Source organism: Sinocyclocheilus rhinocerous, unplaced genomic scaffold (genome assembly GCF_001515625.1).
Source record: "Sinocyclocheilus rhinocerous isolate Xijiao unplaced genomic scaffold, SAMN03320098_v1.1 scaffold584, whole genome shotgun sequence".
Lineage (NCBI taxonomy): Eukaryota > Metazoa > Chordata > Actinopteri > Cypriniformes > Cyprinidae > Sinocyclocheilus > Sinocyclocheilus rhinocerous.
In genome coordinates, this window is record NW_015630348.1 from 2,668,179 (window position 1) to 2,690,307 (window position 22,129).

Below are 22,129 nucleotides of genomic sequence, written 5' to 3' on the forward strand. Positions count from 1 at the left end.
TTTTTTTAACTCTAAAACATGAAATGTGGAGTTATCTGCTTTTGTCAAAAAACGACTGTTGGAGTTATCTGCTTATCTGCTTTTGCTATAAAACAAACTTTTAATATGTAAAAAAAAAACATACTTTCAATAAACTTTAATTTCGTAAATTACCTGTATTTGTTTAAGTTATTATTACTTAATCAAAACAACCCAACTGCAGTTTGATTGATATTCCTTGGAATGCGCAATAAAAAATCTTTATTCTTGATAACTTGAGTTATCGGTTTTTGCAAATGAACTCTTCATATATTTCCCATACATTGATTTATTTGTGGCGGCTCGCCACAATATCCACACTGACCGCCTCAAATATCCACCACCCCCTGCCATCAGCTCCCGCATCTCACACACACGAGCGGGACTTTAGCACTATATTTAGCGACTTACGGACCCTTTTACCGTCTTTTTTCCATAAAAGGTACATACTGACAAACCTATATATATATATTAGGGCTGGTAAGCGATTAAATTTTTTATCTAATTAATTACATGATGTGGCGATTAATTAATCGCACATCAAATTCTCACAGAAATTACTCCCAAAAGATCATTGAAAAGTCATTGTTGTGTAAAGCATCAAACAGACATTACAAAAAGTAGCTTCAGCAAGAAATATTTTGTTTGATTCAACATAAAATTTATTACATATACTCTTTTGGACCATGAGGGTGAGTAAATGATGACAAAATTTTCATTTTTGGTGGGTGAACTATACCTTTAATAATTTGTATTATTACTATGGAAATATGAAATAATTTCTTTAATGAAATGATACTCAAAATAATAAACTAAACCTGCCAGTAGGTGGTGGTAATTTATTCATTCATTTGATTCGTTAAAATGGCTGATTCATTCAGGAATGAAGTAAATGGTTCTTTATGAATGGTCCATTGAATCATTAGGCTTGTTCGACTTGTAGCAGATCATCACCATTAGATCGATCGTTGTGTGACTTCAAAGTACTGTGAGAGCGATTAGAGAGCAGATGACTCTGCATGCTTTTGAATCACTTTCGCGGTACTTTGATGTCAGACACCGATCGATCTGTGCAGCACCGCTTCAAATCCAACGAGCCTAATGGTTCACCCAATTCATTCAAAACGTGGATTAAGAAATGAAATGTTTAGACATATTTTTAAACTACATCTAATCTAAAAATGTTTTGTCACGCAGTGTAATTGTGTTTTACAATTTTATAATGTTGTTGTTTCATATTTATATTATGAGGAAGATCATTTTTTTCAAAATGCAGCTTTAAGATTTTAAAAACTTTAAGATGCAGCTCCGTGTGTGCACCCTTTGGGTGTGAGCCCACAGAAAGGAGTCTCACAGAGAGCGCACCAGTACTGAATTGAGTTTTCTTTGGTGTCATCTTGCACAGACTAAAAAGCATGTGCAAATCATACATTCCATAATCTGTCCCAAGCGTCTTTCACGATTAAATATTTGTGGGAATTTCCCGCGGAAACTGTGGGAATGAATAAAATTATGTGCAATACCCGTAATCCCACGCCAAAATTCAAGCCCTATATATATATATATATATATATATATTATATACACACACACACACACACACATGTACATTGTGTCCAGCATAGTTCGATTCTTGATAAAAGGGTTACGAAACACCAAACTACTTTTCTGAGATTTTAGCAGCGGTGTTTGTGTTGCACATCATAGAAGACAATGTTAGAATCCATTAATTTTGATTGTTGGAGAAAACTGGTTAATTTTGAGTTTTTTTGCGCTAATTCGTCTTCTGGGTATAAAATCTACATCGTGTTGACTTCACAGTCTACATCGTGTTGACTTCACAGTTTGTGATGAGGCAAAGGACTTCGATGATGCGTTGGTGTAATAATTATTCATAAGACTGCGTGTTCTTATCCTATGAGAAGATGCCTCACTTAATTATTCACAACAGCATGTGTGACAGACACCTTCAGACTCTGAGATTGTGTACATTAACTGAGAGAAACATTCATGGATCGAAGGAAAGTGTTTGTTTTTGCTTTGTAAGAGTTCGGCACAAATGCGATTCATTTACTTACTGAGTGTAAGTCGTTTTTACAGCTCCTTGATGCAACAAATCAAAAGGCCGCAAAATAAGCCTTAACAGGTATTAGAGGTGCAACAGCACGTTATATATTTTCGATGCAGAGTGCAAATATATTTTTAACTCAACGGGAGAGAAATTAAACTGTCTGAAACTAAAGTTGTCTGTGTTGTCTGTCTCCCCTCTTCCCCCTCCACTTTGCAGTGCACCACGCCCAGTTTTTGTATAATTTTTCAAAACTGTGGTGAGAACTAACCGGTGCTAAAACAGGGGGTTTCATGACCCTTTAAATGACTCTTATAAACCCCCTTTTTAAGTGAATCAAAATCAGTCTGACCAGCACTGTCTGATTCATGAACAAATAACTCACATAAACTGGCTCTTTTTAGTGAATTATAAATATACAGTGTGACCCACGTAGTTTGATTCATGATTAAATTACTCTTATGAACAAATTATTTTTATGTATAGTTAAAAAAAAAAAGTTTTGTAATACCTGTCATGGAATGATGCAAGTTTTGTGATGTACTGAGTGGTTGTTCATATGACACATAGTTATTGTAGTTAAAAATACACTTTTTTTATTACATTATTTTTTGTACACATTTGTCTTCAGGGTGAGTCAAAAACATGTGCTGCTCAAACAAAGCATGTTGCAGATGCTGCAGGAGTGCTTAATTTGTTTTGAACACAGAACATTCCCGTAAATATCTCAACATCTGCCCATGTTTCCTGAGGTGATAAATGAGTAGTTGGCTATTCCGTAAGCAGGGTGGCTCTTCTCCTTTATGACAATGTAGACCACGTTCCCTGTGGGACACCACTCCTGTGTGTTCTTAAGGAGAGAGAGAGTGCAACACTGCACGTCTTGATGGGAAATAACCCAGTGAGTGCAGCTCCCTGGACACATCAAAAGACTTATCATTGAGTAGCAGGGGATGTCCTCAGGGTCATTCTATGGGTGCTGTTGTCCATGCATCTCAACTGATGCTGCATTCAGCTGACCTTTCAGAGCAGAGAGACTCTGGTAACTTCAGAGAGCGGGATGCTTTTTTGTTTATGTGTGTGTGTTTTCCTTGTGAGCTTCTGTTTTGTAGGTTTGCTTGTTTTCCTGTGGAGAAGGTGCTGGCTCCCCCTCTGTAAATCTGTCAATCATGCACTAATGAGCAGTAAATTATGAAATAAAACATTCGCAACCACTTGGCATTGATATGGCTTCATGTGCACTAATTGCAACGATTATATCTGTATTATTTTTCAAAAAGATCAGTGGGGCACTCCAGTAATTTTCATTAATCATGTACAAAGAAGAGGTAATTAAAAACCCCATTATCACCAATCATTTCGGGTGTTTATAGAGGGATCCGAATATTAATATAATTTAATTCACACAAGACATTAAATGCACAAAAGATTATTTCAAGGTCCCGCTGTTTCATAGTGTGCATATCGGCTCTCTCCGTGGAGATTTGCTGTAGTAGTTTTTTTTCTGTTTGAGTTTTTAAGTCACATCCTGTTATTGTGTGTGCACCTTACGGTCATGTTCATGGGTGCACGCTGATGATAACCGCTTTTTTTACTTTGATGGTCCCTTACTGCTGTCACTGAGATGTTCGACAAGGTCACACAATGTGTGGAAGAGATAGAGTCACAGGGGTATCGGCAGCAGGTTATCTGTTTACTCCCTATTAAAGTGACACTCAGTTACGAACCGTAATTTAACAGAATTATTCCGCTGCGGTGACCTCACGCAGAGATAAATTACATCCACAATGTGTGACGCACCGCTATCGCACTCCTCCATCAGCTCGTAATCATGCTCTCTCCGCGCATATCTGACTGCAAACAGACGCGCATCTGCCGATCTAGATCCAGATCTGGACACAGATTACTGTGGAGCATCCTGTGTGCACAGAGCTGGATAATGACATCATTCAGGAAGTCATTGCAAAAAATGGCTGTTTCCATAGAAATAGGAAAGAGTGGTAGATTAGCAGTGTTCTTTTTCAAATAAATGCTTTTGAACTTTCTATTTATCAAAGAATCCGGAAAAAAGTGTCAATGTTTCCACAAAAATATGAAAAAAGCACAACTGTTTTCAACATTGATAATAAGAAATGTTTCTTGAGCTCCAAATCAATATATGTGACCCTGGACCACAAAACCTTAAGTCTTAAGTAGCACGGGTATATTTTTAGCAATAGCCAACAATACATTGTATGGGTCAAAAGTATTTTTATAAATCTCAATTTCAAAAAATTGACCCTTATGCCTGGTTTTGTGGTCCAGGGTCACATATTAGAATATTAAAAGGTTATTTTAAATTATAATAATATTTCACAATATTAGGTTGTTTTGCTGTTACTATTACGATTAAAAAAAAAAACAGCCTTGATGAGACTTCACAGTTGTTGATGATGATGATTAGAGGTTTAAGATTTTTTTAAATACTTTTCTTTTCTTAAATTTACTTTTGTATCTTAGTTACCAGTTTTTAGAATTAATAGGTTTAAACAAACATTTTTCAAACAAACATTACATTTTCATTTCAGATTAAAAAAAAAAAAAAAAAAAGTCATTTGAATGTGGCTTACTGGAGGATTTGACTTTTAAAACCAGTTAGCGCCCCCTTGAGGAAGACCCCTTTTTGTCCCCATCATAGTAAACAGTTGTTTGTGACAGCATGTGGCGCCCAATGGCTGGTCCCCATGCAGCCTGTCAGTTTACTGCTGTCTCATTATCAATGGTGCGGAGGTGCAGAGAAACGCAGCGGGCCCATCCCCTCCTTTTCCGATAGTTGCACTCTCTCACATCAGATCGTGCCAAGGCCGTATCACAGTCAGGAAGAAAACACACATACACGCTTATAGCCAGCCAGTGCCCCAGTACCAAAGTGAAATCGACAGGCTCACTGGAGTAATTGTTCCCTGCACTATTGTTTCTGGCAGGAAATGCTGTTATTGACAAATAAGGATTCAATAAGACTCGGGAGATGAACACTTTGGGCTTGGTCAAAGGACTGTATTGGTCTTTTCACTGAGCTCTGATTCTCTCTCCTCTCCTCTCTCTCCCTTCCTTTCCAAGTCTATCTCTTTTTCTTCTCTTTATATTTCCAGCGCTCGATCCATCTGCTGGTCGGTCTCTCCTCCTTATCTCTGTCTCTCTTTTTCTCTCTTTCTATGCCCGCACACAGACCCCCATGTTCTCTTCAGCCAACAGCAGAAACCCAATTACAGTGAACTAGTGGATGTGGCTGTCTGCATGATTAGTGTGGTCTGGTGTAATGTTGATATCATCCCAATGGATTGAGCTGGCCAGGGTCATTAAGCAGCATATTATGGCCTGTCTTTGGTTTCCAGTGGTAAAGGTCAATGGATAGTGAAAGCAGAAACTCTCTTTCTAGAGTGGGTTAGATTGAGGGTTCTGCCTGTTTTTGTCAAGGAAAGAAATGCAGAGAGCACTTTTGCCCCTGCTTTTCATTATTTAATTTTTGTAGCAAACTTGATATGTTTGTAATACTCAGAATCCAAGGGATTTTGTATTTCAGGGTATTGACACTAAATGTTAGAGTGGTGTTGTTGATGCTATAGGGCGTTGTGCTCAGGCAGGGCCTTTGTCATGTGGTTGCTAAGGTGTTCTGCATAATAATAGGGTAAAAATAGCCTGTGTTGGTTATTTTAATTGTGTATACTCATTTACTCTATTTTTACATTTTTAGATATTATATAGATATATTACATTAGTGTTTTATTGAATATATATTTAACAATAATATATTATATTACATAATTAGTTTATTTTTAATATTGTTATTGCCAAATTTTAATGTTACACTTTCTCAATGAAAGCCTGTTTGTATATATGTATATATTTTTCTAATTTAGATTACCTTTGCCATGATATCATTCACACTTAAAGTTTTTTTTTTTTTTAAACTACTAAATTTATAACACTGTTAAATTTAATCTTTGGCAAATCTCAAAATTAATATTTTGTATACTGTGCTTTGTGTTGATGTCTAAATGTACTTGCAGCATTTAAAACAATTGATTTGAGTTTTTATTGTTTACATTTATTTAGACAAAATAGTATTAATAACATATAATACTAATATTATATTAATTAAATAACTTAATTGGTTATCAGCCATAAAATGGAAAAAAATATATATAAAAGAAAAAAAACAACAACAACTGAATATTGGTGCATCTGGAATGAGTAGTGTTCCAAAGTATAATACTTTGTATTAGGGATTTGCACAAACCCCTAACAATAAGAATGAGAAGTACATGTTATGCAGACAGAAAAGTTACAGGTACCTTTTGCTTTTCCAACCCAAGGATATTCTGAATAATTTTAAAGATAGTCATAGTTGCGCAGCCATCATTTGGTTCCTCTCATATTGAGACAGAGAGCAGCTCTGCCTGTGGTTCAGTGAATCTGAGATAGCTGTCTGCAGCAGGTCTGGAAAGAGCCAGGGGCAACTACAGTTACTAGAGACAGTAATGAGGGAAGTAATAACCTCTCTTGCACACACACCCCATTACTTCTATCAGGCAGGTATAAGCACACCAGTCATATCTGGTCCCTCAGATTCCCTCATCTGAACTATAGAGGCAGATGAACCGAGTGATCTTTAGTTGGATCCAGATCAAAACAAATTCAAGTATGAGGACCTGCCTGAGAAGAAAGAGCCGAATCGCTTCAACCTGAGTGCCTCAGATGTGTTTGGGGGGAAAAAAGAGTTGTTCTTATCCTCTGATATATATATATATATATATATATATATATATAGAGAGAGAGAGAGAGAGAGAGAAAATGGACTAAGTGAGTTCGCATCAATTTAAACAGTAGTTAGATAACACTTTTTTTATAAGGAGGCAGAGCACTGCTTCTTTTTGAACATCTTATTCACACAAATGATGGTACCAGAATACACAAGGTCAGTGCAGATTCACAGCTGCCAGTCAACATCAAGGCCGCTTTTATTGCAACAACGACCCGTCATGTCGTTCTAAACCACCGCCTACGTTTAAACAACTGCTTAAAACCTAATGCTAACACCTGCTGATCGCACCAGAGTAAATCACTGCACTGTCTGCCATGTTTACACGTTCTGCAGACTCAACACGTACAGTGTCTCCCCATTGCAACCCCCTACTTGCCTATAGTAATGGCTCATTTATTTTCCTGTTGCTATATAAACCAGCGCTGCCGCCCGTGTCGGAGTTTCTTCGCTGTGCCTCGACAGAGCAGAAATGGGACTCCGTCAAAAAGATGCCCTGTTTATTCCTCCAAGACTGCCTATTAGTGCAGCTTGCCTGCTGGGGAAGCCACATCCTGGGACGACGACATTAAAGCTCATTCGTACCGGGGAAGAAACCACTAATACTCGCTCCATACTACCCTACATACTTCTCTGTTTGCATTAATTCATCCCTCCGTCTACACGGGTGACTTTGACAGCCCACCCTGTGCTCCGCCGCCCTCTTCTTTTTCCTCTGCCTCGTTTGGCAGGTTGTTGTTTTCAGAACATACGGATGGAAAACAGCTTCAAAAGAAAAAGAAAGACATGGATGACTTGGATAACAGAGAACACCACTGTGAAAAAAATATATAAGAATAAAAGAAACCCAAGTAAAATGACAAGAATAAGAATAATATGTTATATAAAAAGTGGAACGCATGGCACACTTTCAATTCTTTTGCTCAAGGGGTGCACAGCTTCAAACGAAAAAGAAAGACATGGATGACTTGGATAACAGAGAACACCACTGTGAAAAAAATATATATGAATAAAAGAAACCCAAGTAAAATGACAAGAATAAGAATAATATGTTATATAAAAAGTGGAACGCATGGCACACTTTCAATTCTTTTGCTCAAGGGGTGCAGTGCAGGTAACAGATTGACAATCTTCACTCTGTCTGTCTGTCTAACGCAAGAAAGTGAAGAAAGTAGTCACAAAAACCCACGAGCTTGGCAGCTTGCACGGAAATTGATTTTTGTATGCGCGAGTGTCGTGAATAAATCCACCTAGGCCTGGTTATATAGGTAGAAGGGGATGGTAGGACATCCCACCTGTCACTAAATTGATTTGTTCTTAGGATTTTATCAGTTTCCTGTTCATAATGATGTTTTATTTTATATGCCGGTGCTTGGTTAAAGTCCTTCATCTGTGCAAAGCAAAAAGTTGAACCACAAAGTAAAGGAATAAGACAATAAAAAAATGTAGCATATGTATGTGCAAAAGATTTACTGTCTGTATACCTCTCATAAGTATGGGATTGTGAGTAGAGCATGTATTACAGCAGTGTGTGAGATGTACAGCACAAACAGTCAGTGAATAAAATTGTCATATGCATACTACAGTATATTTTTTAGAATTTATTTTATTCTTAATTTTACTTTTTTATTTTGTGTTTTTATATTGTTTAGTTTCTTGTTTTATGTTAAATTAAATTAATGTTACCAAGTTTAATGTGTTAAATTAATGTTACCAAGTTAATCCCATTTAATATATATTGATTTAGGTCATTCTTAGGTCATTAATGTGAATATTAACTAAAGAGGTCACAGAACCATAGGGAATACTTTGTAGAAACTTTAGGAACCATTGTGTACTTACAATAATTATTTAACTTGTAATCACTTTCAAATGATTATTTTCTCTTTTCAGTTTACTGTGCAAAACATTTGGATTAGATTCTGATTTACAGTCTCTGTAATCACTTAAACAGTTTTTAATAAGGTTTAAATAATAAAAAAGGCCTGCAGTGTCAGAATTCATTTTAACATATGAGCAAATTATATCCATTGGTCAATTTTTCCCGAACATGACCGACAGCTGTATTCTTGTGCTGCTGTGTGAACTTAGCCATTGAGTGCCCAACAACAGCATTCTCTCCATATCAGCACAAAAATATAATATTTTAATAAGCACTTTATGCTGCTGTTTTTATATTGTGTGTGGGAGCATTTCCCATTACTCTGTGTGTGTGTGTGTGTGTGTGTGTGTGTGTGTGTGTGCTGTAGAATTCGCATGAGGCAGTGGGAGCATTTCCAATTACTCTGTGTGTGTAGAATTAGCATGAGGCAGCTCCTGCTGACTAGTCTAGCTGGTAGCTCTGTGTCAGTCAGTGTTGTGGGTGGGCAGTCTGCTGATTTAGGGAGGAAGTGCGTCTGCAGTTATGGAGTGTTAGTAATCATTCTCACCTGCTGGAGACTGGGATACAGCTGGGAGCACAGGGGCGCTGCCTCATCCACAAATCAGGTGTTGGTAACTACTTCCCCCTCCTACTATTTTCTGCCTGTCGTCAAATGATATGGATTCCAATGCTTTTGCTCATTTATTGTCAAAATAAAGCTGAAAAACAGAGCCAGAGATTGCAAGTAGCAGCAGAGAGAGCTTTCTTAGGAAGCTCATGAACTCCAGCGATGATCAAGTCTAATACAGATGTTGTAATTAACGTGTGACAGGCCTAACAGGGTGTAAAGCGCAGCGGTGCAGTGGCTGATCCCTTAATGTGTCTTGTTCCCGCAGGGTGGACTGAGGAACAGCAAGCACGAGTGTACGCTCTCGTCACAGGAGTATGTGCACGAGCTGCGCTCGGGCATCTCCGAAGACAAACTGCTCAACTGCCTGGAGTCCCTGCGCGTGTCCTTGACCAGCAACCCCGTCAGGTCAGTCAGTCTTTCCTCACACACTTTGTCTACAGCACTAACCATTCCATTCTCTCCACATTCTGATGAGAAACCTGATATATCAACACTCATTTCAGCAAACTCCTACCACCTTCTCACTGTGAAATGAAAAGTTAAACCTCCTTTTCCTGTCTGCACGTGGCAATCTTGGCGGATTTCTTTCAAGATGCTAATTGGAAATCTGTCAATGAGTCTTTTAACCTCCGGTTTGTATGGATCCCCATTTCTGATTAAATGAGCGTAGCCCATAGCATGGGCCGGCTAAATGAGTGTATCCACCAGTCACTTTAAACCCGGCCCTGTCATCTCCCCCTCTCTATCTATTAAGCTCTAATAGATAGGAAATCCTTTTTTAACACTTCAGACAGCCAGCTTTTCTCTGAAATGTTAATAAGCATACCAACCACCACTACAAGACCAGACGCCTTCGCTTTCAAGTCCCTCCACTAAAAGTGTGTATCCTGTCGTTTCTCGACTGCTTTCTTAATCTGTTCTGATCATGTCTAATGTAGTACTTAAAATAATTTGCCGTTTCCTCTCCCCCTCCCCAATATTATTATTTTTTTCTCCTCTCCTCTCCTCTCCTCTCCTCTCCTCTCCTCTCATTCATTCATTAATTAATTAATTCATTCATTCATAATAAGAGTTCCCCCAGCCTGCTCTCCCAGAAAGTCGTCTAACCTCCCCTCTCATGGACGGGATTTTCAAATTTAATTTGGTCCCAGTAGCTCAGAGGAACACTATGTGATGGCAGACTCTCTCAATTATTTACCAGAGCACTGTCTGAGAGATGGCTCTTAATGTGAATCAATGAGCGCAGTGTATGAAGTGGTCATCACACAATTGGCAGGCATACGATCTCTTTAGGTCCACTGTTGCGCAGTGGGAGAAAGGACTCGAGCGGAACCGCCATTCGATCCAATGGCATTACGTGTCGTGCTCTCAACAGATGTGTTTTGCACTGGAAAGCAATTAATAGACGCCCCTACCCTTCTCCCCAGATGGCGGTACAGTGCAGTGAGTCAAAGGAACACAAACACCGGAATGACTTTGCTATTGTTTTCCTGTCACAGAACACATAATCTAGAATGTGAGTTGTAGAACACTGCGCCTCAAGGTAATCTCTTATTATTGCCCTAATTAAATGAAGGGATGACATCTCGTTGTGTTGTCTTTATCAGATCATCACAGTGTGGCGTCGGGGCCCTGTGCATCCAATTATTTACTCCACCGTTAGCCATTAATCATGGGAAATGGATACAGAGCATTGTTCTTTGGGAAGCCCGCACTTCGTACCCCCATGAGGACAGGTTGTTCGTAAAGATCAGACTTGCTGGCTGAAGACGAGTGGCATCAGCACTTCCTCTCGGTAAAAGGGCAGTTTGCGCTGAGGGGCCGGCGAGGCCAGGACCACCCTCCGGGCGTTTGCAAAAGGCTGAACTTGTGAGTACGCAGTCAGAGAGGGGTGCTGAGTGGTATCTCGCTCACCCACTGAAGGTCAGGTCTTGCTCAGAGAGAAGCACCCTGGGGTGATGTGATACCTGGAGATGCTCGACGTGCTGATATCATTCAACTTTTACCTCAGTTTATGCATTTTTTTGTCTTTTAAGCTCACTGAAAGAATACTCTCAAGAAGCTTCTCATCGGCTTGCTTGCGTTACAGTTAATATGAGTGGAGCTAATTATTACAGATCACAAAACACAATATCTGCCTGTGCGCTGAATACTGTATGTTAATGTAACCTTTACAGTGTTCTGGGTTTATGTAGTTGAGACATTCGCCCCAATGACAAGAACATAATGCAGTGCTGTTTGTATAAGTGGACAGTTTCATGTGCAGTTTCAGCTTTATTCCATTTGCAAGGACCATCTAAAGACAATTTGAGGTGGAGGTGTTACATATTGTAAAAGTAGTTTCTTTAGATCAAGAAATCAAAGAATAGCTAGACTTGTTCCATCCCACACAGATGAGAGAAAGTTAGGTGTTTACTTAAAGTTGAATTCCTATAGGACCCAACTCATTTCTCCTGAAACTGTTGGTCATTTTTTTTTTCAACAAGACTACGTCCAAGTTTAAAATGTTTGGACATAAAGCCACAGTACGTGCTGAATGAGAAATTAATTTGTGATGAAAATGACCCCAAGTTCCTTCACTTTGCCAAGGTGCAATTACTCATGAGTCTGTTCATACCTTATCTCTGTCCTCTGCAAGAAATATGTTAGAGTGTGAATTCATTTTAAGTCATGATTCCTGCAACATGTTCTGTTCCATAATAATCAAACTGCACTCGTAGGAATGCAGAAATGGGGTTGAAGATGGTTTATTCATGGATGTAAAATGATAAAATTATCACATTCATTTAAATAAGTGTGGCCTTTAATGGAATGGAATATTAATAATGTCAGACTGTTTTGAATTTCGCTTCAAGTTTGTCACAGGACAAATCTATTGTTGTTCTGTATGGATTATCCAGAAAAACATGCTCTGTTTTGACTTTGCATTTCAGGTTTCTATTCCCATCCTTTTGTGACATTTGGGATACACTGTAGTAGTATATAAAAACAACAACAACAACAACAACAAAAAAACAATGTTAAAAACACATACGATGTGAATGTGCTTAAAGAAAGTCATGGGGCTCAGGCTGCTATTATCTCTCTGGGATTTCTGTCCTTGAATATTAGAAAAGAATATTCTGTGATCAATTCAAGTTGAGCTCAATAGACATGAAAATTTAATAAAAAATACTAGCCACCATGACAATGCAATGGCATAAGCCCTAGAAATCTAAAATGACTGTAAAACGATTTTTTTTTAAATATAGCTCAAATAATACACAAGTTTTAACAGAATTAATGTAATGCTTACTAATGTAATGTAAGCTTTCTAATGTAATTTAATGTAAGCTTCACATTTCCGATTTTAAATCCTCCAAAAGGTTGGGCCAAATGATAATGATGATGAATTATAACAGGTATGCTGTCAACTGAGCCTAACTTGTATGGAATATCCTTTTAAAATAATTCTTAATTTTATACATTTTAATAATCAAATATGCTTTGTACATTGATCAATTACAATGTAGGTGTAAGTAAGAAGAACTGAGGTCTTGTCACTGTCTGCTTATCTCCTCTCATTGGTTGGCCTGTATTTATGTAATAGTTTAATTGTCTGGTCTGAGCACCTGTTTAGCTGTCCAGGTGGCTGCTGGGTTGGAGAAGACTCTCATTTCCCAGTGGTTCCTCACAGGTGTGGAGCTCACAGCCTCACACATCTATACACAGATGGCTGTGCTTGGGGCGGATACAGCGTCTTCCTTCAACATTTCACTTTTTCTTCTTCTTTTCCCCCCCCTTCCTCTCATTTTTTATATACATTTTTTTTCTACCAATCCTCTGCTGCTCATTTTGGTAGACTAAAATCACTTCTTCATCTTCTGGCTTTTTCTCACTATATATCCATCATTCTCTCACACTTGTAGTCTTGTTTCATTAACTCTGAATTCTCAGACTTGCCAAAATGCAGACTAACAGATAATCATTTGGTCTTATTTCCTCATTTATGGAGAGTTAATATGCACTGTAACTAATGGCATCTCTTGCCTTTCTCAAGCTTTTGTTCTCTCTGTTTTTATTTCTTTCTGATGCAGCTGCACAAACAGTGCCACAGGCTTGCAATGTAGTGCAGAAACAATTTTACAATGCAAGAAGTAATCCAGAACTTTCTTAACACCCACTCATGCATAAAACCCTCCAGCTTTGTCATCCATTCCAACAGCTCCGATGGATCTTGCGCTTTCGCGCATAGACGAGCAATGAGAGATCTCCAGTGGCGTATAGGCTGCGCTGATTCTTCATCAATGCACCACCAATAGGAATTTGCGTTTCGTCCACGACATGGCCCCACTACACTCCTCAGAACGTCTAAATGGCTTGACTTTTCACTTTCTTGTGCTAAGCCCTCGGTATTACGCTCTCCGCTTTTACACTCCACTTTAAATCCAAGCTGTGACTTCCGTATTGAATCTGCAGGCTCAAAGATATGCACCGGAGAAAATCAGACAAACCTGAACTTGGCTCCAACTTTTCATTATGTCCAAATCTTCATGGTGGAGCTGCTGCATTTTTCCCTAGAGGGTTTTTTTTTTACGTAGTAGTACTTCTTTCTTTATTTATTTCCCAGTGTAGGGTTTGAATGTAAACTAGCCGTGTGTTGTAGTTAGCAGTGTGGGACGTGAGCCTGAGGAAGCAGAGATGTGTATTGGAGTGAAGATGTGCTGACACTACCAGCCGCCCCACAGAGTCTGTGAATCCATCATTCTGCCTATGCGGCCGTCCTTCGCTGAGCGCCCGTGGACACATGTGCGGGAGGTAATGGGCTTATTAGTGCCTTTGAAGATTTGATACTCCTTAACAGGAATCCGTTCAGCCTCAGATCCTGAAGGCTGTAGCCCTACTCGAGGCTTTGAACGAGTACCGAATGGTAGACTATGAAACAGTCACACTCCAGGTGTCACGATGTGCGTTCTTTTAAGCACCAGACTGCTTAGAAGCGCAAATCCACCTGTATTGCCGCTTTGTATGATGGGAATCTAGTTCTCTTTTCCAAAACCCAGTGAATGTGTATGGAGGCAGTATTTAAGGCATCAGGGCTTCTGTCCATTCCAAAAGGTAAGCATCTTAATTATGCTGCTTCCAAAGAGGCAAGGAAGCAGTATAATTAAATTAGGCAAAGATTCTTAAAGGCAGCACATGCATTCTTATTTGGCACTCCCATAATGCACTGCGTGCGTGTGTGTCCAAGATGGTGGATAAGGAGAGAGAAATAACTATGATCCAGTGCCTGCCAAAAGTTTGGAAATGCCCTAGGCAAAGTGGGGTTTTGGACAATGTCAACATAAATCTGTATTATTATATGGATTGCATAAGGGACAACACAAACTATGAAAACACATTTTAGTAAATAATAAAAACAAAATCATGCATCAAAGCCATCTCTAAACTGTGTTCTAATTCATCTGTTGTGTACTAACTTTAATTAGCTATCAATCAGTGGCATCTTAGTACTATTAATATACTTTTGAATTACCTTTTTATTTTTATTTTTCATTTTTGAATTTAATTTTAGTTTTAGTCATTTTGCTATTTGTATTTTTCTTTTTATATTTCTATTTAGCATTAATTTATAATTATTTTAGCTTTAGTTTTAGTAATTTTAGAACATATTTTATTTCAGTTGCCAATTTTATATATATATAAAATTGTATTTTATTTAGCTTTTTTTTAAATGAATGAAAACATATATTTTTTACATTTTTATGGTAATTATAATTATAGTATAGTATTATAGTAATTATTTAACACTAACAACACTGCTGTCGACCTATAAAATCTATAAAGGCGTGCCGACCCGATAATCTTAATTTCTTTTAAAAAAAATTTAGAAAATAAATAAATAACCAACAAAACCTATTCTAAGTTTAATCTCTTTAGGTAATCGGGCATGGTTTCATTTGCTGTTATCATGTAATAAGGGGAAAAAGGAGGAATTTGTTGTTTGTTTGCATTTTTGCTTAGGGCATTTAGTACTTTTGGAAGGCACTATAAGCCATTTTAAATTTCTTTCTTTCTTTTTTTTGTAATTATATTTTGGGACCTTTTTTTTTGTTTGTTTTATAACAACATGTAAACAGGAAAGTTGGGGAAGATATCACTGTACCACAGCTCTGACAGAAACATTTTTTTATTTAAATAGGCAAAAGTGTTGATTTAAAAATAGTTATCGATAACGAGTTGTGTCTTCTATCTGTCAAACACTTTTTGTGTGGTGCACAAAGTTACTGTTCCAAGTCTGTCACTTATGAGAATGCATGATGGATAGGATGTAGGCACATCCAAGTTTTGGAACAGAGTTTACTAAAATAAAAAAGGATTACTTCAAAACAAAGCAGAATACAATTACTTCTCCATATTGAATGGTTTGTGTGTACGTGTTTGTGGGCATGGCGTATGTTTCGCTGAAGCTGCTTAAAGGAATTGTATTAATATAATGGGCAGCCAAAATTGTCATGATGGATAATGGCTGGAGACGTAGACATGCCAATGCAGGTTGTCAACTATTGTTTATAATGCGAGTCTGCCATTTAAACTTTTATTTCTTTCGCGCACCTGGCTAGACACACATGTCCATCATACATAATTGATTTTCTAAATGTGTTTTGACATTCTGGAAATTTTTTCTCCAACTGAATTCTGATGACGGGTATAAAGGAAAGAAATGTACTGCTAAAACTGATATTGTGAAGTGAAACTGTGTTCATTATTTTATAAAATGCATTTTGAATTATTGGACAATTCTGTCTCAGAAGACAACTTTGATTAATAGTGTATAAGTATTGGGAAATAACTGTCTGGGTGATGTCTGTTGATCATCTTTTACTTTGTGGTCCTGGGATGTATAGTTTCCTCACTGTCAAGGTCAGAAGAGTGGAAGCAGACAGGCTACAGTCTTTGGAGGTAAAACTTTGAACATCTTTAGAGTTACTGTATGTTGAGTTACCCCGAGAAAGTTATCAAAACTTCACCTGTTGGTCCATGAAATAAATTGTCTGCATCGTTGTGGCAGCAGAGTGAGGCAGAGTTTGCGGCGCTCTGCTAAGGTCATTTTTCCTGTGCCGTACGGCTAGTTTCTGCTCTCACTCTCTCTCTCTACAGACTCCAAATGTTATTAGAAACCTAGTTCTGGCCCTCAGGCTCTGGATCAGCTCCCCTGATCCAGCCGGCGTCAAGGAGAAATAAAGGACTGAAGTTGGACAAATTATCAATTCATACTTGCACAGCTACAATGTGAGATTCAATGATTTCATTTTGGCCTAATGAAGAAAGTAACCATTTTTAACAACTGTTTTCTGCAGTGTTCTTAAGTGAAGTTATTTCTGGCTTTCATTTGTGCAAATACATGCTACTTACTAATTATGTTGTTTATCACCATGTAAGACCCAGAGTTTGATTGGACTTTTTCTTATTCGGCCTTCTGCCACTGTGGCTAAGCTGTCTGTAAAAATAGATGCTGTATTTTCTTCGTGAAGATTATTGACCACGCATTTAGCCGTCATAGCCCTGCACACCCTGTCAAGCCTTTTGTGTTTTGTGCCGGTGTACTTGAGACTGTGTTGTAGAGAGTCTAATAGAAGCAGTGGCCACATCTGCCGCTACAGAAGAGGTTTTTCCAAGGCAGTAAAGGAACCCACCAATCCTGATGTCCTTCGTGACTGGGTATATTTTAAGCGGGATGCCCATTTCATTTTATGCCACCATCTGTTAACCTCAAAGCTAGCCGTATCTGTGGAGCCCTGCAGCAAGGCATACATAATTCAGATATCTGATTTGAATTCCATATTGATTTAAGTGAGAAATGGTATTGCACAGGTACAAGGGGAAAATTAGTATTCTGCCACGCTAAATTCAATATCTTTGGGCTGTCTGTGATTTTCACCGCATCCTCTCGTTATTAATTGTTTTGTCAAGCCTTCTCACCTTTTATGGGAGGTTTTGGGGGCTTGTCTCACGCTGAAATTACATACTGCGTGCGGTAGAGTGATCTGACTAATATGGATTTCTTTTGTCTGTTTTTATTTTCGGTGCAAATATTACAATTCTGTAATTCCATGACAAGCATTACAAGCAAGTGTGATAGATTATATGTCAGTGCTCCATATTAGAGTATTTTTAGGTTGATTTTTCCTCTAGCACACTGTGTATCTGATGTTTTTGAGTTATTTGGGTCAGGAGATTGAGGAGCAGGTGACCTACATGTTTCTGAGTGACAGCCCACATCAGTCCTTTGGCAGCGTGAAAAGCCGCAGTGAGCACACACACGCCGCCATTGACTTCTGAACGAGGGAATCGCTAATCCATTAGCATGCGAGGTGACTGTCATGACTGATTCCCTTGGCCCTGTCTGCCCGCTCTCTGACATACTTCACCAGCAGATCAATAATACCAGATGTTTGAACTTAAGTCTAAAATATTTATGGCCTCTGGTGAATTAAGTTAAACTGTCCCACGCGGGACAGATCGGGTCAGCTCCCTCATAGCTCAAGCGAAAGTTTTAGCACACAGGAAATTAAGCTCTGATTTGATTCGCACTAACACAAGAATGATTAAAATTATCATTAAAATGATTGCACATTAACGTGAGAAAGTGTTGAAGGAAGACCGGGAGACATGGACAAGAAGGTTTTTAATATGTGGTGAAAGCTATCTGTTTGCATTAGCAACAATCCTGAGCTGTGACGTCAAAGGCAGCAGACAGAAAAAAAAAAGAATTTACAAAAAAGCAATTGCAAAGCATATATTTTTGTTTTGTTTTTATATGTTTGTATTTACTTCATATATGTAAAAATCCATTTCCTTTTTGGTTTTGTTTTGTTTTGGGTTGGTTTTTTAAACCTTTTATTTGGTTAATGCAGTTGATCAGTCATCACTTAAGCAAATTCCCAACAATTTTAAATGTGTTTATTCCTGCTACGGGTCCTTCCTTTCTCACGTACACACACTTTTGCTATTTTCCCCTATTTCTTTGTTATTTTGACCCTATATTCACAGCCTACAATTCCAGAGAGAAGCGGAGCTGGCATTGATGTGGTTTGATGTGCAGTCATTGTGGCTGTATTGAGACTCCTGCTGGGATCCAAATGCCATTAGAGGGAACAGCGGCTCTTTAAAACGGAGCAGGTTCTTGCCCCCAGTGCCTTCCTTCTAAAGTGTGTGGCAGACACATCACAGAACGCTGACACCAGGGATATTGTTCTTTGAGCGTGCCACTGGGTTCAGTCCCTGTTTAACGCTCCAAAACCCAGTATATGTCATGCGTCTGAAAAAGTCTCTGTGAGAAGACAGGCCACCCGTGTCTGTCCACTTCACAATTGTGATGAAATCAGCCAAGAATTTTTTTCATTCTCTTTTTACCTCTCCATCACTCACTACCAGCACAGATAATTATGACTTTTCTTTGGCATATTCATTCGAAGAGACAGATCAAAATGGAGGGAGGGGAGTGATAAGCAAACTTTTGCCTTGTCATCAAAATAACAACCATGGGATAAACAGAAGAGCAGAAAACAATGTCTTCATTAGAGCAGAATGAAGAACTGACTGGAAATGTTCCAAAAAATATAATTAATTTGAAATGTGATTACTAAGTTGGTAGCTCATACTTGTGGACCTTTTGTCCTTTTTTTATTACTGTGTTGATTAAAATGTGTTGCTCTTTTTTCAGTCTAATCTTCGTTGCACGCTTATGTTGACCTTTCATCTGGTTCCTCAAGTATGTCATGGCCTTTAAGCATGAATGTGCCGTATCCATGTTAGATTTCACAGTTAACAGAAGACAAGTTAAGAATAGGTTGAGATAATTCTAGAAGGATGAATGTGCCATATTATAATGAGTAACCTGCTATCTATTTTTTAAATGTTTTGTCATTCATTCATTCATTAATTTTTAATTAATTCATTTAATTATTCCTTCATTCATTCATTGGCATTCCTGACATTACAAAGATACTGTACTTAAACCGTGGAAGTCAATCTCTTCTCAGCCTTGCCTTGAGCCTCCCTGTGATTTCAGCATCACTCAGTGTCATGGACATTGTCATGAACAACAGAAAGGCCTCAGTTGCAATATTTAGTCAGTGACTAACTGTTCTGGTGCTCAGTGGTGGGTTGAAATGTTGAGAGCAATTTGTTGCTAGGAGCAGAGGGCCTCGAGTGGAATAGAACAGTGCTGAATAGGCCACGGGCAGCCGAATGAGACCGTCCATGGCTTAGCCCTAATACAATTTGAAAGGCATTGCTCTCATAGAGTGTTCTCAATGACACAACACTCTAGAGCTTCTTCAAGTTCAATAACAATGTCAGACTCAACAGCCAGGCTTTTGGTTGACATTAGAGGGTTCTGAAAATAAAGGCAGGGGGTCAGAGGAATAACCTGCGGTTGTCGTAAGGCAGTTAACCGACTTTTAGAGTGTCGAGTGGTGTTATACAATACACTCCTGCTGATGATCATTAATGACTTTTCACATGCATTTGCAATTTATTATGTGATGTTCATGATAGCAGTATAACGTCTCTGTGATTGCAAATTGAATGCCAAACCTAATTACGATTGCACTACAACTTGCATTGTCACAACTGTTGCCATTTTTTTCATTGAATTTAATTGGCTTGATGATATTTTGTCATTGCTACAGTAAACATGCATATTTCACCATCATAGAGACAACAGCGTTTATGTATTTCTTTAAGCATTATGCTCTGAAAGGTTAAGCGTTGTCAGTTTATTGATTGTTAAGCAGTATGTCTATGTAACAACTGTTATTATAAATACATGTATTCTTTAACAGGCCATGCATGTTTCATTTAACCCAGAAAATGTATTTGCTCGTGTCAAGTAACTCTGCTGGCTTCTTGCTGCCGCTTAACTCCAGGATTATCCCAATCAATATTTCATGAATAAGTCTAAGTCAAATAGTTGAATCCACGCCATGGAGTGTGGGTAGGTCACTGATGAGCTGATTTGACAGGAAATGATGTGTTGTTTACTCAGGGCTTTCCAGGAAAAGCTGACAGGTAATCTAAGATGGACTTGCAGATAGACAGAAAGACAGGTGAAGATTTTTGTTTTTTTTATAGCTTGCTTAATGAATCTCGAACATATTAAACTGATGCATGATGCCTCTAACCGTTGAGAGAAGATGCCTAAAGAGTGATGAAAAAACATCTTGATAGCACTCCATGCTGGTGTCTTAAATTCAATTGTCTTTTACTGACATGGTTATCTTTTGAAAGAGCGATTTCCTCTCATTTTCATGCTTGTTAGTGGTATGAGCATAGCTTTATGTGATTTCTTAATTCGAATTTGAATTATCTGCACTACAAGTTTATAGAGCTGTTCAATTTGTAGTCCTAAAACCTGGAAGAGAACGAGCGTTTTCGAGCCATGTGTTCCCTCAGGAATTTCTAATGAGTTTATAGAAAAACATGTTTTTGATTTATGAATTAAATTTGGTTAACATTTCTTGAAGAGACTTTCATGATTAGGACTGCAATATAAATTACACAAAATGATCATTCAAAATCTCAAATCTCATAATGTATCCTTTTTTCATAATGAACATTATAATGTTTTGATGCCTAAATGCACTTGTATCAATTCAAAATATTTATTTATTTATTTTGACAATAGTGTAGACTTGTAATATCAACCATAATATGAAAATTATTACTGGCAAGAATTTTATTATTTGTGTTAAATGCATTTCCTATTTTACTCGTAAATTACTCATTAAAAAAATAAATTCTGAGGGATCAGGTGGTGAATTAACCTTTTCACATTGTCCTATGAATTGCCTGAACAGCTCTATCCAGTGTTGACTACTGCTCATCTCCCTATAAAATCTTGTTTGCTTGGTAATTTAGGTTGAGTGTGGTTAGAGTTTTGTTGCTCTTGTTGAGTGACATGACCGCAGCAGTACAATGTCAGTACTGGCTAAGATTTCATTGGGTCTCACCACACTACCTCATATGTTTTCAACACTCATCTGCTGCAGACTGAAACCATAACCCACACTGTTGTTGTAAGTGAATTAGATACACTCAACCACGTCTTTCTTGAATCCCTCATTTCCACCCGGCAGCTCTACAGCAGCAGCAGCACAGCTTTTATATTTCAAGGCTAGGTAAGGTTGCTCACGAAGATCTAATTTTTCATTAAAGACCTCAAACTGTGCTTTTTCTTTCAACAAACAGTTGGAAAGCGATGAGACAAAATTGGGAACAATAAACGACAAGCCCCCTGTAAACAGATGGGTATAAATTTTACACATTATACTGTTTTGTTAACATGTTTTATTAACAAATCAGGCCATTATGATGTATTGTACAGCAAATGGTAATACGTTTCAAATTGAGTTTGCTGGGTCAGTAATGAATTTTGAGTAATGGCATGGTGAGCCTCTGTCTTTTAGACTAATTTAATTCACCCCTAATTGAGGGTCTTGTGTGACCATATGGGTTTATACAAATGACTTTAATATGCATGTTGCATTGTGCACTATGATTATCGAAAAGAAAGGAATAACTCATTGACTTATGGTCCTTTATTGCAACAAACTACCCCATGTATTTTGCTTTATTGACAATCTGGAGCTAAGAACAAGTGATGGTAATGGCATACTCTAAATGCGATCACATGCTGCTTAGCTCTCTCTCTCTCTCTCTCTCTCTCCCCCTCTCCCCCCCCCCCCCCCCCCACCTATTTATAAT

General features: G+C 38.1%; 1 protein-coding gene across 1 annotated transcript in view; it reads left to right on the top strand.

Moving 5' to 3' along the window:
• Positions 1–22,129, top strand: part of LOC107740173 (protein diaphanous homolog 2-like) — a 429,112-nt gene that overhangs the window by 107,526 nt on the left and 299,457 nt on the right. The window contains exon 7 of the mRNA XM_016552518.1: positions 9,645–9,784. Coding sequence (XP_016408004.1) covers positions 9,645–9,784 — 140 coding nt within the window. The remainder of the gene's footprint in view (positions 1–9,644; positions 9,785–22,129) is intronic.